Source organism: Oncorhynchus gorbuscha, linkage group LG05 (genome assembly GCF_021184085.1).
Source record: "Oncorhynchus gorbuscha isolate QuinsamMale2020 ecotype Even-year linkage group LG05, OgorEven_v1.0, whole genome shotgun sequence".
NCBI lineage: Eukaryota > Metazoa > Chordata > Actinopteri > Salmoniformes > Salmonidae > Oncorhynchus > Oncorhynchus gorbuscha.
The window spans coordinates 7,806,886-7,825,165 of NC_060177.1; the positions used below are offsets into that span (position 1 = coordinate 7,806,886).

At 45.5% G+C, this 18,280-nt stretch overlaps 1 protein-coding gene across 1 annotated transcript in view; it reads right to left on the minus strand.

Moving 5' to 3' along the window:
• glceb (glucuronic acid epimerase b) overlaps positions 1-18,280 on the minus strand; it is a 78,755-nt gene that overhangs the window by 15,102 nt on the left and 45,373 nt on the right. Inside the window, exon 3 of the mRNA XM_046348940.1 lies at positions 10,187-10,707. Within this exon, the coding sequence (XP_046204896.1) occupies positions 10,187-10,694 (508 nt within the window). The 5' untranslated portion in view covers positions 10,695-10,707. The remainder of the gene's footprint in view (positions 1-10,186; positions 10,708-18,280) is intronic.

Below are 18,280 nucleotides of genomic sequence, written 5' to 3' on the forward strand. Positions count from 1 at the left end.
TTTTCATGGAGGAGCGAGGTGCTCTTCAACGTCTCCTGTGAGTCAATTTACACTTCCAATGTACATTAATGTAAGTGGTGACGATGAGTTAAAATCCACTTAATTAGTGTTTTGTGGCATATTCATTCAGCGTGTTTCATAGGCCTACTATAGCCAGCCATAGAGTCCCGGACCATAGACTATTTACTGTGCTTTGATTGACGACCAAACAGCAAGTATTGAACAGTTTTTAAAGGTGTCGAACTGATTGAATAAAGTCAATCTTCTAGATCCCTTTGCCATTTAGAAAGCATACTTTGATATTTATAATTCTATGGTATCGAATCGCGACAAGTAAACCAGCTCTCTAATTTGCATACCGGTAGGCTACTACTGCAGATAAATGATGAAAACATTCAGTGAAGATGTTGAATCCTCACTGCAGGAACAATAGGTAGTAGAGAAAATATGATAAAAATGATCTAATAAAACAGATTGAAGGTTATAAAAGCTAATGTCATGGTACTTGGTATGGTGTTATTCAAAATATTGATATAGGCCTACTGATTTGATTAGTGTCCACAAACGAGTTGTCAACTGCGGCTTTCTGTGTATCAAAGCACACGTTAAACACCTGCTTCATTCTTCAAATCACACTTGTAGGTCTTTTCATATGCACCTGACTTTGTATAAAAGTGGGGGTGCAAAAACTGGCGGGGAGTCTGGGTGTCCTCCCCCAAATAAACCCATTTCCCTGCAATTCTATATTGTTTCTCAACAGGGAATCCATGTTCACATGACATCATTTCTCTCTCTCGTTTTTTCCACAATAAAACTAAATTAAAAGAGTAGACTACACTCGTTTCTGACAAGATTACTAATCTACCGCCTTCCCTCAAAGTCCTACCCACCGAGATTGATTGACAGGAATGAAACCCTACGAACTGACTCAAACATCCTGCCCCCTCCCTTGACAATCCCACCCACAGTGATTGATTGACAGGCCAAACTGTTAAAGCAGGGGTGTCAAACCCATTCCATGGAGGGCCTAGTGTCTGCAGGTTGTTGCTTTTTGCTTTCAATTAAGCCCTAGACAACCAGCTGTGAGGAGTTCCTTACTAAATTAGTGACCTTAATTCATCAATCAAGCTCAAGGGAGGAGCAAAAACCGGCAGACAACCAGCTCTCCATGGAACGAGTTTGACATACCTGTTAAAGGGATAGTTCAACCAAAATACAAAATTACATTGGTTTCCTTACCCTAAAAGTGTCCGAAGCAGCAGAGCCAATCAAATAAATTATTTGAAGAACAAACATTGTGACAATTCATGTTGCAGTAAAACTAAATATGACTCAAGACCTATTTAATGTTAAAATCATTCCCGCGGGCCACCCCCCTTTTCTAGGCCCACGGACCAATTTCACACAAGAAACATTGAACAATAGGCGCAATATTGAAATGCTGGCCGCTAGACTATCTATCTAAACTTGTTGTAAGCATGGTCGTATTACTGCCCGGGGTGTCCATTGATCATCAGTTATCATATAAAAACTGCAAACATTTGCATCCACCCTATGGCAAAATCCACCCTATGGCAAAATCCACCCTATGGCAAAATCCACCCTATGGCAAAATCCACCCTATGGCAAAATCCACCCTATGGCAAAATCCAAAACAACTAGCACGCTGAATTCATACATTTTAAGAAATGTTAATTGTAAAGTCATGAGTGTCTGCTTAATACAACAACTAACTTTACCAACCTGGGAGGTAAAGTCATTAACGTGTTCAATAATTTAGCTGTGTATTTCAGATGGAATATAGACAGAATGTACCAGAGGCCACCAAAATAGAGCTTGTTCTGCAAAACAAAAATACCTGGGGGGTATACCTGGGGGGTATGCCACCCCCCCAGACCGGAACTCCCTGGCTGGCTACTTTCTCCATGTACTGACAGAAAACACTGCTGATATACATTCTAATAAGTAAAAAACTGTATGCCTACGCCTCCCTTCTAATATTGAAACACAACGCAGAAAGAGGACATGACATCATCACTTCAAAATAAACCACTTATTGTTCTGTGAATTGCATTTATACGTCAAAGAGTTGCCTTTTGAACACGAAATGTAAACAAATGAGTCCACTTGACATCTCCACTCTGACCAAGTCTGTTGTGGAGGAGTCTCTCAGTGGATGGGGAAAGCTTTGAGTTGGTCCCAGAGTGATTAGGCAGGGTTAAAGTAGGGACTGGGATGAAAGGAGACCCATGTTTAATGCATAATGCTCCAAGGGGCCTTCGCTAAATAACTTTTCCATGGATACCAGGGCGCATCGGGTAGAAACGCTCCCAAAACCTTACGGCTGAGCCCTCGGGTCCCTCTGGCTGTGACGACCTAATTAACGGAGTGATATATTCACCCCTTTATAAGACGCAAAGTTGCAGTTGAGGTGTGAGAGAGCCAGTCTCTCCTCGTCTACAGGAAATGGGTAAGAGAATAAGTAAGCTCCCTCCAGCTTCATACAGTACCACAAATGGATTCTGCTCAGCTCCTGACTGACCCATTTTCCACCCCAGTGAAATGCAGCCCTCCATACCTGTGGTGCAGAACACTGTTGGGTGAAGGTAGCAGCATTTACTACCCAGCTGGACCCAACAACAGGGTGCAGTTCAGCCATGCAACAAATCTAGAGTGACGCAGCAACGAATAAATCTGCAGGGGATTGACTTTTTCCATATACAAACTGCTACAGTAAATTCCTATGACTGTTCCTGAGACGATTGTTTCCGGTCAGTGGCTTATTTTTCTCATTCAAAAGGAGCTACAAGGTTTCACATTTTAATGTTGGTCATTTGAATAATTACACAATCTTCAGCAGGTAGTGAGAGCACACCACAAATGTTTATCACTTCAGGCACATGTATACACCCCCCCCCCCCCCCCTGCTCTGTCTGGCTCCAACAGCCCCCCCCACACACACACCCCTGCTCTGTCTGGCTCTAACACAATCAGTCTTGTTACTGTAGTGTTAACTTTTTGGTCGACCAAATTGAGTTATAGATCTGTCATTCTCATTGAAAGTTTAACAAGCGGTAAGTTCAAGTTTCTCCATCTTTTACGTTGGGTTTTGTACACCAGCTTCAAACAGCTGAAAATACGATATTTTTGGTTATTGAAAATATATTTCAAAGTGGATTAGATGGTACAATGATTCCCTACACATTGCTTGTTTAGTCACAGTGATGTGTGCATCACCTTTAAAGCAGGCCTGGTTGCTGTGTTCCAGGCTCCATCACATCCGGCCGTGATTGGGACTCCCATAGGGCAACGCACAATTGGCCCGGCGTCGTACGGGTTTGATGGGTATCCTATCATTGTAAATAAGAATTTGTTCTTAACTGACTTGCCTGGTTAAATAAGAGGTTCAATTAAATAACTAAGAAAGTACAGACAGGCTACATCTCAGCTGCATTTCCACCAGCACTACGACAACCTCCCTTCTGCATTAGGATGCCAGTAAGACCCTACATGTTGACGAGGGGCTGTCAAAAGATAATGAATATCTATTAGACAACTCCCCTCAAGTATACAAGGCCACTTTACCAACTAGCATTGGGAAGGGTCCAGCATGATGATAATGTGGTTTGGAGCCAGAGCTTTCTGAAATGGGCTATTGATTTCTGGGGGCTTTCATTTCAACAAGAGGTGCCTATCAGTAATGACTTTAGTTAAGGCCGGACTCTCATTATAGCAGGATAGCTGGCCCAGTTCTCATTATAGAAGACAAGCAGGCCCAGTTCTCATTATAGAAGACTTGCAGGCCCAGTTCTCATTATAGAAGACAAGCAGGCCCAGTTCTCATTATAGAAGACTAGCAGGCCCAGTTCTCATTATAGAAGACTAGCAGGCCCAGTTCTCATTATAGAAGACTAGCTGGCCCAGTTCTCATTATAGAAGACTAGCAGGCCCAGTTCTCATTATAGAAGACTAACAGGCCCAGTTCTCATTATAGAAGACTAGCTGGCCCAGTTCTCATTATAGAAGACTAGCTGGCCCAGTTCTCATTATAGAAGACTAGCTGGCCCAGTTCTCATTATAGAAGACTAGCTGGCCCAGTTCTCATTCTCTTAAAGCTAGCATCATTCGTTGTTGATTGCAACGCTAACAAGGCCTCCAAGCTAGAGTTCCAATGCCTTCTTAATTGGCTTTACAAACAAAATCAAGTATGATTATGTTTGCAGTAAAAAAAAAAATATTGCATTTAGGTGGAGGGGCAGGTGATGCACGTCTTACATGCCGTTGGTAAATTGGATCTGTCTTGTTAATCAAGCCTGAAATCACATCAGCACAGAACAAATCCCAAAAAATATTTAGCCATCACACACACACACACTTCACTGGATTCTCCTGATTTCCCTAAGAAAAGCCAGTTGTTATCAAGCCTTGCCTGAGTTAAAACAATGTGGAAGGGCAAAAAACTGTGTTTATACCTGATTCATCTCAATGGCTCTTCATCATAAGCGAGAGCGAGCGAGAGAGAGCGAGAGAGAGCGAGAGAGCGAGAGAGAGCGAGAGAGACAGACAGAAATGGAAGGAGCATGAGAGATGTTCTCTCCTTCCACACTTAGCAGTATCGCTGTGACTTCCAGTAAGGAGAGAGTGAGAACAAGAGACAGCACAAGAACGAGAGATGCAGAGGAGATGTCACGCCATTGTGCTGTAGTCACGGCAGAACAGAAACCCAAGGCCATCCTTGGGGAGAATTTCTTGTTTAAACAGAGAAGATAAATGAAAGTGGACTAGCAGAGCAGTAAGGACATGGACCAACACAGAGGTAGAAAGACGCTTGGTTACACTCTGGCTCAGTAAGTGGAGCACTCGAGGACAAAGGCAGACAATGTGTGTGAGCTTCTGAGAGACAGTGCTCTTTTTAAGTTGTGTGTTATAGCCAACATATTCACACCTACCCACACACCAACACGAAGCATACTTTTACAATCCACAAGATAGACAAATAGAACACAAATCAAAATCAAATGTTATTGGTCACATACAAATATTTATCAGATGGTATTGCGGGTGTAGTGAAAGGCTTGTGTTCCTAGGTACAGCAGTGCATTAATATCTAACAATTCTCAAAAATATATACAGATCTAAAAGTAAAATAATGGAATTAAGAAATATATAAATATTAGGACGAGAAATGTCAGAGTGTGTGTGAGACACACAAACTCAGCAAAAAAAGAAACGTCCCATTTTCAGAACCCTGCCATTCAAAGATAATTCGTAAAAATAACTTCACAGATCTTCATGTGTCAGGATTCACCTCGGGGTCATGATTTGGGGCTTTACAAATGGTTGATGTATTAGAATAATTGATTATGCTTATGTTATATTAATAGAAGGGGAGGGGTTAAGACCCTTACCTTTATAGGGTCCCAGACTACAGATTAACAAAATATATATTCATTATAGATTTAGAATTGTTTCACAGTTGTTTGCTCTTTCTCTCTCTTCTAATGTGTGACTGAGACAGAACTCTGCAGGGGAGTGTGGAGGATAATAGACTACTCAGACATTCCACAATAAATCAGCTTTGGGGAAGGGGGGCTTTTAGATAAACACTGAAACTATGTTTGTATAGATATGGAAGCAGGGTTTTTGTCTCAGGAGTAAAAAGGTAATGACGTAGTCAGTGACATCACTAAGGCGGGGCTTCGGTTTAATAAAACAACTTGAGACCTTGTGTAGCAACATTCGTGCTATGGTGCTGTTTGTCAACTTCTGTCCGTAATTGCATTAATAAATGGTTTTTGAATTATTTAATTAAAGATAGTCAAAATGCTAATTTCACCAATGAGCCAATGATGATTGGAAAGGAACAAATCTAACAATGGTAAAGGGTATAAACACTTATCCATGCTTGTTCAATCAACCATAAATAATTAATGAACATGCACCTGTAGAACGGTCGTTAAGACACTAACAGCTTACTGATGGTAGGCAATTAAGGTCACAGTTATGAAAACTTAGGACACTAAAGAGGCCTTTCTACTGACTCTGAAAAACACAAAGAAAGATGCCCAGAGTCCCTGCTCATCTGCGTAAACATGCCTTAGGCATGCTGCAAGGAGGCATGAGGACTGCAGATGTGGCCAGGGAAATAAATTGCAATGTCCGTACTGTGAGACGCCTAAGACAGCGCAACAGAGACAGGACTGACAGCTGATCGTCCTCGCAGTGGCAGACCACATGTAACATGGGACAGGTACATGATGGCAACAACTGCCCGAGTTACACCAGGAACGCACAATCCCTTCATCAGTGCTCAGACTGTCCGCAATAGGCTGAGAGAGGCTGGACTGAGGGCCTGTAGGCCTGTTGTAAGGAAGGTCCTCACCAGACATCACCGGCAACAACATCGCCTATGGGTACAAACCCACCGTCGCTGGACCAGACAGGACTGGCAAAAAGTGCTCTTCACTGACAAGTCGCTGTTTTGTCTCACCAGGAGCGATGGTCGGATTCGCGTTTATCAACAAAGGAATGAGCGTTACACCGAGGCCTGTACTCTGGAGCGGGATCGATTTGGAGGTGGAGGGTCCGTCATGGTCTGGGGCGGTGTGTCACAGCATCATCGGACTGAGTTTGCGGTCATTGCAGGAAATCAACGCTGTGCGTTACAAGGAAGACCTTCTTCCTCATGTGGTACCCTTCCTGCAGGCTCATCCTGACATTAACCTCAAGCACGACAATACTGCTTGTTATGTGTGTGATTTCCTGCAAGACAGGAATGTCAGTGTCCAGCCATGGCCAGTTTAGAGCCCGGATCTCAATTCCATTGAGCACGTCTGGGACCTGTTGGATCTGCGGGTGAGGTCTAGGGCCATTCCCCCCCAGAAATGTCTGGGAACTTGCAAGTGCCTTGGTGCAAGAGTGGGGTAACATCTCACAACAAGAACTGGCAAATCTGGTTCAGTCCATGAGGAGGAGATGCACTGCAGTACTTAATGCAGCTGGTGGCCACACCAGATACCTAATGTTGACTTTGAACTTAGAAATGTCCTCGTTTTTGAAAGAAAAGTAAAACATTTTGTCCATTAAAATACCATCGAATTGATCAGAAATACAGTGTAGACATTGTGGCATGTTGTGTTAGCTAATCCAACTTGATCATTTAAAAAAAGGCAAATTGATCATTAGAAAACCCTTTTGCAATTATGTTAGCACCACTGAAAACTGTTTTGTTGATTAAAGAAGCAATAAAACTGGCCTTCAGACTAGCTGAGCATCAGCATTTGTGGGTTCGATTACAGGCTCAAAATGGCCAGGAGTGGGAGGCCCCGGTGTACAACTGAGCAAGAGTACATTAGTGTCTAGTTTGAGAAACCGACGCCTCACAAATCCTCAACAAAACAGCAGTCTCGACGTCAACAGTGAAGAGGCAACTCCAGGATGTTATATATACAGCAACAGCAGAATAGATGGTATTGACTAGAATACAGTATAAACTTATGAAATGGGTAAAACAGTATCGAAACATTATTAAAGTGACCACTGATTCCATGTCTATGTATATAGGGCAGCAGTCTCTAAGGTGTAGGGTTGAGTAACCGGGTGGTGAGTAAGTTCAGGGCAGGGTACTGGATGGAGGCCGGCTCGTGATGGCTATTTAACAGACTGATGGCCTTGAGATAGTAGCTGTTTCTCGAGTCTCTCGGTCCAAGCTTTGAGGCACCTGTACTGACATGGCTTTCTGGATGATAGTAGGGTGAATAGGCCGTGGCTCGGGTGGTTGATGTCGATGATCTTGTTGGCCTTCTTGTGACATCGGGTGCTGTAGGTGTCAAACACTCACACAGAAAATAAGCGACATCCTCACCACACAGATATCTGATCAGAGATTAAAACCACGGGTACCCGCACATTGAGACCCTCACACTCCATTGTCTACCAATAGTCCATCTCCACGTTGTGAAACAGGAGACCCCGGAGTATCGGTACAAGCACAAAATGGTGCTCCATTAAGTTGCCACAATCAGGTTTCGTGATCTGCCCGATCAAATCCCAGTTTCATTTGCTTAATGCAACTCAATTGATGGTGCATTATTCACAAGGGGCCAGAGGTAGATTACTCAAGCCTGGTTTCCTGGAAAATTCTCCTACGGACTGTGCAGCTAAATGGCTCTTAAACTCGTACGGACACTGTCCTTTAAGACGGGGTCCGTTCAGACTGCTTTGCACACAACCACTAAGTGCTGGCCCTGACGTGCCATGTATAAACTAGTGTGTGATAGAGCTTAGTGGTTCCTTTCCTGGTCCCTGTTTATGGAGTTGCAGGGACGGTTTATGTAGTTGAGGACAAAGGTAATGAATGTTGGGCTACTTTGCTTTTTTACATTTGACTATTCACAGAATTTTTCCAATCATGGTCTTGTGGTGGGACCATTCACAGGGCCCGATAAAATCCACATTGCGGAGAATGAGGACGGAATCACGGAATCCAGATATTAAAACGGAATTCAACAATATTCAAAAATGTATTGAACTTAGTAGAAAACACATTAATTTTCCCAAGACAAGACTGGAACAGAATGCATCAGTGATTCGTATTTTCCTGCAACTTTATGAAGTGGTGAGGAATGCCCGTGTCCGCGCGGCGAGGAATGCCCGTGTCCGCGCGGCGAGGAATGCCCGTGTCCGCGCGGCGAGGAATGCCCGTGTCCGCGCGGCGAGGAATGCCCGTGTCCGCGCGGCGAGGAATGCCCGTGTCCGCCGGCGAGGAATGCCCGTGTCCGCGGCGAGGAATGCCCGTGTCCGTGTCCCGTGTCCGCGCGGCGAGGAATGCCCGTGTCCGCGCGGCGAGGAATGCCCGTGTCCGCGCGGCGAGGAATGCCCGTGTCCGCGGCGGCGAATGCCCGTGTCCGCGCGGCGAGGAATGCCCGTGTCCGCGCGGCGAGGAATGCCCGTGTCCGCGCGGCGAGGAATGCCCGTGTCCGCGCGGCGAGGAATGCCCGTGTCCGCGCGGCGAGGAATGCCCGTGTCCGCGCGGCGAGGAATGCCCGTGTCCGCGCGGCGAGGAATGCCCGTGTCCGCGCGGCGAGGAATGCCCGTGTCCGCGCGGCGAGGAATGCCCGTGTCCGCGCGGCGAGGAATGCCCGTGTCCGCGCGGCGAGGAATGCCCGTGTCCGCGCGGCGAGGAATGCCCGCCGCGCGCGAGCCCGTGTCCGCGCGGCGATGCCCGTGTCCGCGCGGCGAGGAATGCCCGTGTCCGCGCGGCGAGGAATGCCCGTGTCCGCGCGGCGAGGAATGCCCGTGTCCCGCGCGGCGAGGAATGCCCGTGTCCGCGCGGCGAGCAATGCCCGTGTCCGCGCGGCGAGCAATGCCCGTGTCCGCGCGGCGAGCAATGCCCGTGTCCGCGCGGCGAGGAATGCCCGTGTCCGCGCGGCGCGTGTCCGCGGCGAGGAATGCCCGTGTCCGCGCGGCGAGGAATGCCCGTGTCCGCGCGGCGAGGAATGCCCGTGTCCGCGCGGCGAGGAATGCCCGTGTCCGCGCGGCGAGGAATGCCCGTGTCCGCGCGGCAAGCGTATGTCTGCACATTGTGTAGCCGCTAGCGATGAAGCTAATTATAACCATCTTCTGTTAGATGGAAAGGCTTTCCCAAAAACATTCCCCTTTAAAATGTCTACCAAAGTAGCCTATGGCTACCTGGCAGAATGAGATCATGACCATTTGCATCAATCCAGTGGCCACTTGCTTTGCAAACTCTCCAACTACAAGAGCGCTACACAAACATCGCTAACCATGGATTGATGCAAATGGTCATGATCTCATTCTGCCAGGTAGCCATAGGCTACTTTGGTAGACATTTTAAAGGGGAATGTTTGGTTCATACTACAACCCAAATACAATGTATTGGTTCATACTACAACCCAAAATAAAAAAAATATCCAATTTGGTCAAGTTTGGGAATTACAAAACCAAACAAAGAAAAACAAATAAGATTTTATAAGGCCATACATTCGTGATGGTATTGATCAATAAGTAGTAATTAAGGAGATTAAAGGATTGATAGACTAGCTCTGATTTCCTGTGCGTCAGGTGAATCAAAATAACGGTTGTAATGTGGTTGGCTGCAATAAAATGCCTTTTCTTGTGGACGGTGTCACGGATCGATGTTGAAGCCTCAAGGGATTTGACTCACCTTCCACTCCACTGATGCACTTGACGCGGTCGCGCACCTCCACGTTGTATGCCTCGAAGGACATGAAGACGCCGTCCGGGTGGTAGGGCTCACGCTGCGCGTACACCTTGGAGTAGCTGTGCTGGAACTCAAAGCGCTCGTAACCGTCATACTGCACCACCTTGCCGTACACCTCAAAGTACTTCTCCAGCCAGCTGAAAGGAAAGTACACTTCAGCACCGTCCCGCCGACCCTTTATCGTGACGTCGTCATTAATCAGGCAGTCCATCTCTTCGTACTTGATGCCGGCAGCTCCGCCTACTATGGGCGGCGGCTCCGGGGGCTGCTGCTGGCTGCTAATGCTGGCGTCGCCACCCTTGGCGCTGGGGGGTGGCGGCGGGGCCCGCGGGAGGAAGCGCAGGGCGGTGTCACTGGAGCAACGGTTCCACAGAAGCATGGTGAGGAGGGTGAAGAGGGCGCAGATGACGATCAGGGTCTTGTAGTTGACCCGGGCCGCCAGGCAACGCATGGTCACAGCACACCTGCACAGGGGGAAACAGAGACTTATTAATAGTATCCTTTGACAACATTAAGTATATAAGACACATACTGTGCCTTCGGAAACTATTCAGACCACAGAACTTTTTCCACATTGTTACGTTACTGCCTTATTCTAAAATGTATTAAATCGTCATTGCCTCCTCCCCTCAATCTACACCCCATAATGACAAAGCAAAAACAGAGTTTTATACATTTTTGCAAATGTATTTCAAACTTTAAAAAATTGAAATATCAGATTTACATAAGTATTGTGGATGGGTCTGAAAACGTTCTGAAGGCACTGTAGATACAGGCAGCCTTCCTACTTCATTTTCCGCAGTGGAAGGAGTTTAATGGCTGTGATAGGAGAATACGGAGGATGGATCAACAAAATGGATACTCCAAAATATGCATCCTGTTTGCAACAAGGCACTAAAGTAATACAGTCATTAACTTTGTCCGAAATACAAAGTGTTATGTTTGTGAAAAATACAACACATTACTGAGCGCCACTCTGCGTATTTTCATCATGTTATGGGTATGCTGTAATTGTTAATAAAATAATAATATAATAATATATGCCATTTAGCAGACGCTTTTATCCAAAGCGACTTATAGTCATGTGTGCATACATTCTACGTATGGGTGGTCCCGGGGATCGAACCCACTACCCTGGCGTTACAAGCGCCGTGCTCTGCCAACTGAGCTACAGAAGTTAAGGACAAGGGAGATTTTCAGGATAAAAAAATAAAAAAATCTAATGAATGGGAGCTAAGCACAGGCAAAATCCTAGAGGAAAACCTTGTTCAGTCTGCTTTCCACCAGACACTGGGAAATTAATTAACATTTCAGCAGGACAATAACCTAAAACAAAGCCAAATTTACACTGGAGTTACTCACCAAGAAGACAGTGAATGTTCCAGAGTTATTGTTGAGACTTAAATTTACTTGGAAAATCCATCGAAGACCTGAAAAATGGTTGACTAGCAATGATCAACAACCAAATTTGACTGAGCTTGAAGATTATATATATATTTTTTAATAATGGGCAAATCTTGCACAATCCAGGTGTGGAAAGTTGTTAAGAGACTTACCCAGAAAGACTCATCTCTGCCAAAGGTATGGCATGACGTTGGTCTGCAGGTGAGGTTTATGACCCCATAAATACCTTTCCCCCTTTTCTCTCTCTCTACTCTAGAGTGACCCTTGGATCAAGAGCCTCGCAGGCTAATATTTGTTTTGTGCAGCAAACTGTGTAGCATTTTGAGTTCCTTGTATAGTTCAATAAGAAACTGTACAAAAATATTCACAACAGGATCATTAGCATTCTCTATGGGATTTTACATGTACTTGTTAGCATTGCTAATCCTCAGATTGCAGAGTATAAGTGGGGTTTGAAATCCATGGCTCTTGGGATCAGTGCCGATTTTACTGAATATCCCCATATGACACAAGGTTGGAATGACTATCTGGATACCACACAAGCCAAGAGAGCATTGGCGTCAATATGGTCCAGCTTTCAACACCTTGTAGAGTCCATGTCCTGACAAATTGAAGATGTTCTGAGGGAAGGGGGGGCTCAATATTATGAAGGTGTTCTTAATATATGTTGTATACTCTGTGTACTTCTGCTGTACCACTACTACTGTCACCATGTGTGTGGCCCTCAACATCTTCAACAAAAACACATGCAACGTGTTATCTGGGAGCTTCATTGATACAAACAAGAGAGGTGTTGGGATGTGGGGAAAAACAGCACAGATAGTCACTCCAACACTAGCCTACTGCTCTACACCGACAGGCTTGGGCTCCACAGCTCCTGGTTCTAGACAGAGCCGACAGGCTTGGGTTCCACAGCTCCCGGTTCGAGACAGAGCCGGCAGGCTTGGGCTCCACAGCTCCCGGTTCTAGACAGAGCCTACAGGCTTGGGCTTCCACAGCTCCCGGTTCTAGACAGAGCCGACAGGCCTGGGCTCCACAGCTCACGGTTCTAGACAGAGCAGACAGGCTTGGGCTCCACAGCTCACGGTTCTAGACAGAGCCGACAGGCTTGGGCTCCACAGCTCACGGTTCTAGACAGAGCCGACAGGCTTGGGCTCCACAGCTCACGGTTCTAGACAGAGCCGACAGGCTTGGGCTCCACAGCTCACGGTTCTAAATAGAGCCTACAGGGTTGGGATCCACAGCTCACGGTTCTAAATAGAGCCGACAGGCTTGGGCTCCACAGCTCACGGGTGATCAATTAAGGAATACACAAAGTAGACTAAACCGCTTAAGGAGATGCAAGGTGATTGAGGAGCATCTGCAGATGAGTTGATGAGAATCGAATGCAGATTAACTTGAGGAAAGGAACCAGCATTATGGTAATTGTGATGACGAGCAGCATTTGCAATTAGTTGTTTGTGTACGCCTTTTGCAGCTGCTTCCGCTTGAGGGTTGGGAATGGAAAACATTCAACTACCACTTCAGAGGCTTGCATAGACCAATTCACATAACGCATGTCAGCATTGGCAGTTTGAAATGAGCACAGGGGTGGAGAGTGAACAAGGAGTAAATAGCTAGAATAGTGTTTTCCAAATAGTGGATCACAGACAGTCCCAAATCAAATTTTTATATAGGTTGTGGTGCTAAATACTTTGTAAAAGTCTAGGAAAAACTCCCTAGAAAGGCCAAAGCCAAGTCCCTCTTTGGTTGTGGGTAAACACTTTTGTCTACGAGAACGGTAATTAAGAACTTGAAACGCTTTGAGGTGAGGGTCAAAACTAGATAAAGGCTGGAGTCGACGTCTACCAGGCGAACGCGTCAATTCATTCACCCGATTAACAGTGCCAATCAGTACGGGTCCGAGACTCACGTCTCCTGCCATGTTGTTTCTGGCATTTCCATCGTCCTGAGAGAAATCAATAGGCAAACCCCCTCACTAATTACAGCTTACGGCGCTAGGAGTTGCAGATGCAGCAACGACAAAGACTCGGCCTTCCCACAATACAGGAGGAGAGAGAGAGGGTAGAAAATCATTACTTCCAACAGCATCTCAATGCTTCAGCTTAATCCAGCCACAGCTAAAGGTCAACACAGTGAATGCGCATTAATTCCACAATGGGAGCAATCTATCCTCCCTAGCAACGCCGAGTCAAATTACAACGATAATGGTCTCTGGTCTCCAACAAAGTTATACACCAAGGACAAGCATGTAGCCAGACAAGGACAACAGGAGTTAGGAGGTTCCAGTTCTCTCTAATAAGCGTTGTAGAGTAAAGGCATGATACGATACAGGATATGAGGCAGGATAGGCTACTCTCTTAAGAACAGCCTTGAGTGCTGGGTGACTTAAAATGTCATTCAAATGATCAATAATATAATAATGCTCTTAGCAAAAAAATGTTTATTTTATTTATAATCTGTAGACACTATGAGAATAGAAAGGTTCACAACTTTTGTGAAACATCACAGCTGAAAAATACCAAATAGAAACCAAAACTGGATGGTGTTCAGAACTAGATGGGAGGGGTGGAGGGGAGATGAAAGATGTATAAGCTGCAAGTAGAAGCCTAAGTGCTGTTGTCGATTCGTTTACTCCAATTAGGGGAGGGGTGGTATGGTTAGGCAGAATTAAAGGAAAACATATACAGTCCCAGTCAAAATTTTGGACACAGGGTTTTTATTTTTTTGTTCTTTCCCCCCCTACATTGTAGAAAAATAGTGAAGATATCAAAACTATAAAATAACACATGTAGTAGCCCCCCCAAAAAGTGTTATATTTGAGATTCTTCAAATTAGCCACCCTTTGCCTTGACGGCTTTGCACACTTAGCATTCTCAAACAGCTTCATGAGGTAGTCACCTGGAATGCATTTCAATTAACAGGTGTGCCTTGTTCAAAGTTAATTTGTGGAATTTCTTTCCTTCTTAATGCGTTTGAGCCAACCAGTTGTGTCGCGACAAGGTAGGTGTGGTATACAGAAGATAGCCCTATTTGGTAAAAGACCAAGTCTATACTATGCATGCTTATTTGAAATGTTCTTGGCAAAGGGAAACGACAGTCCATCATTACTTTAAGACATGAAGGTCAGTCAATACGGAACATTAAGAACTTTGAAAGTTTCTTCAAGTGCAGTCGCAAAAACCATCTGGCCACAGGAAAGAAAGACCCAGAGTTACCTCTGCTGCAGAGGACAAATTCATTAGTTTCCAGCTTCAGAAATCGCAGCCCAAATAAATGCTTCAGAGTTCAAGTACCAGACATCTCAACATGACTGCGTGAATCAGGCCATCATGGTCGAAATGCTGCAAAGAAACCACTACTAAAAGGACACCAATAAGAAGAGACTTTCTTGGGCCAAGAAAACAATATTTTTCCTTCCAAATCGCCATGTCTTCGTGAGATGTAGAGTAGGTAAACGGATGATCTCCGAGGTGGTGGTGTGATGGTGTGAGGTTCTTTGCTGTGACACTGTCAGTGATTTATTTACAATTCAAGGCACACTTAACCAGCATGGCTACCACAGCATTCTGCAGCGATACGCCATCCCATTTGGTTTGCGCTTAGTGGGACTATCGTTTGTTTTTCAACAGGCTCATGAACCAAAACACACCTCCAGATTGTGTAAGGGCTATTTGACCAAGAAGAACAGTCCAAGATGACCTGGACTGCAGCCAACAAGTGCTCAGCATGTGGGAACTCCTTCAAGACTGTTGGAAAAGCATTCCAGGTGAAGCTGGTTGAGAGAATGCCAAGAGTGTGCAAAACTGTCATCAAGGCAAAGGGTGGCTATCTCAAATATATTTTGATTTGTTGGACACTCTTCTGGTTACTCCGTGATTCCATGTGTTATTTCATAGTTTTGATGTCTTCACTATTATTTCTACAACGTAGAAAATAGTAAGAAATAAAGCAAAACCCTTGAGTAGGCGTGTCCAATTGTTTGACTGGTACTGTATACATTCAGCCTGGTGTTAGTAACCCAGCTCACAATATAAACCCTGAAGATCACGTGTTAATGATCGTGTTCTAACAACAGCTGCTGCAAATACATGAGCTGTATGGGGTGGGTGAGAAACACACTTTCCAATAATAGCGAGCACTTCCATTTGGAAATAGGTCTACACATGGTTCTCTCCAAGTATCAACTGCTGGAGGGTGAAAGTGAACTCTGCACTTGCAGTTACCAACTTTAAGTGTCATATCATGTGAAAAATCTGCTTTGGCAGACCTCTGCACATGTCAAGTATTGCTGTATGAATAAAAGTATCATTGATATTTGGAGAAAAGTCAGCATAGTGGAGAGATGAATGATTGGGCTGCTGGGAACTCTGACAATGATGAGAACTCTGGGAGGAAGCCTGGGGACTGCACAGTGAAAGATAAGCAGACCGTCTCCATCTTGTCAGGGCCTGACTATAAATAATTGGATCTTATTAGGTGGTGTGCTGCCGGCAGAGCTCAGTCAGTGGCCTGGCTACTGGCTATACCACTAGGCTTCACTGAGACCAGCCAATCACAGCCTGCCTAAACCAGGACAAGACCATAGTGACTAGACAAGTGGGCAAGGATAAATCTAGAACTTATATCGCATTGCTTGTTATTCATTCACGTTCTCTCTCACCACTTTTCATGAACCCACATCTCTTGTGATTCATATGATCAGACTGTTAAAACAGATCTCCTCAAGGTTCTGGAGAAATTTCAATAAAAACCTGTAGCATCTTTCAATTCACTGGTGAATGTCACCTATTTATTATGTAGGACTTAACTAGAGTTCAGACAACACCACTAGGCTCCATCTAGTGGACGAGACAGTAGCAGTGTTTTCATGGATCATTTCAGCCCAAATCCACTTAAGTGCATGAGATATGGGATGGGCCTCTGTAATCCAAGGGCAATCAGCTTGACTACGGATGTGTTGCACAGATGTAATCCCTCTGGTAATATCCACGATTTGAACTACAGATTTAGGGGGGAGTACTCCAAAACAACAGACAACAACCCGGATAGGGAGTACAAGGCTGTTGTGGATAAAAACCCTCCATGCCTGACAGATTGTGGTTAAAAGGGGGAGTGGAGCTTTTCAGCTTAAATGAGCCAACGTCCTGCTTCGGAGAATTGAAAGATACTTAAAAATTTGACACAGCGGCATGGGACCTGCGTTTAAAATGAGCGCATCAATCTGTAGCCAGCACACATGACCAAATGCCCTCAGTATGCTTTGAGTTCATCCGTCGCCACGGCGCTCTGGCCAGAGTTCACGCCCACTACCCGTCCTCATCCTGGTGATGCATGGCCTTCCCAGGGGGCCAAGGGGGAGGGATGAGACACAGGAGGAAATGAAGGACTCCATTGAAATGCTGCTAAGCATACTGCTGAGCTTAAAACAGCCTAGCCTTTAGCCTTGATAAATGTGAGAATGGAGGGGGGGGGGGGGGTTCTCCACTGTCTGAGCTTAAGAAAGCCCAGATAAAAGGTGTGTGTGTGTGTTGGGGGGGGGGGGGGGGGGTTATCCACTGAGCTTAAAACAGCCCAGCCTTCAGCTTTGATAAGGGGGGGGCGTCTCAGTAATGTGAGAACATCCACTGCCCTTGGCCTCCACCCCAGCCTTGGCAACCTGGCCCCTGGGAGCATAGGGGCTACATTGTCTTTAGATGCTGTCCCGATAATGGCCATCAGGGGTGGGAGGAGGAAGGCTGGCCCTGGCACTAGGGACTGGGGAGTCTGAAAGGACTGCTTTCAGGTTTAGTGGCCTCTGCTCTGATTGGATGGTTTGGCTCCGGTCACCTTATGGTTGTCAGAACTCTTCCACTCAAGAGTTTTTTTATAACACTGACTGGGCATCAATGATGAAACAAAATGAAGAGGGCAGCTGCCGCTGCTAGCATGCTGATGATGTAGGACTACATGTGGTGTTGTGTTGGCTTCCAAGGGGTTGGGACGACATGCCATATTGGGCCCAACCTGCCCAGCCAGGTGGGGTTAGACGACTACGGCGAGCTTGACAGAACGGTCATCAGATATACCGTCCAACTCTTCAGGCCATTTAAGTCCCAGGAATAGATCAGGAGGCAGGTGCATGCCAGGCTTGCCAAGACTTGAAAATCATCTCAGTCAAAAAGCTGGTTGAAATACAATGCATTTCTTCTAGGCAACATGAGCTTTGTCAAAACTTACAAACAAACAGTCTTTGAAGACCAGAGACATAATAGTATGTCTAACCTTGAAAAAGGGGCAGCAGTGTAGCCTAGTGGTCAGAGTGTTGGACTAGTAACCGAAAGGTTGCAAGTTCAAATCCCCAAGGTACAAATCTGTCGTTCTGCCCCTGAACAAGGAGGCAGTTAACCTGCTGTTCATAGGCCATCATTGAAAATAAGAATTTGTTCTAAACTGACTTGCCTAATTAAATAAAGGTAAAATAAATACAGATTGACCTCTGTTCCAACCATCCAAGGTTAGACCCCTTTAACATGTCAATTGACCTCTGCTTCAATCGTCCATGTCGAACCTTGGCTGGTTGGAGCAGAGGTCAATCGATATGTTGAAGGGGTTTACATGTTGAGAAGTATCTTTGTGATCAGAGGTCTCGGG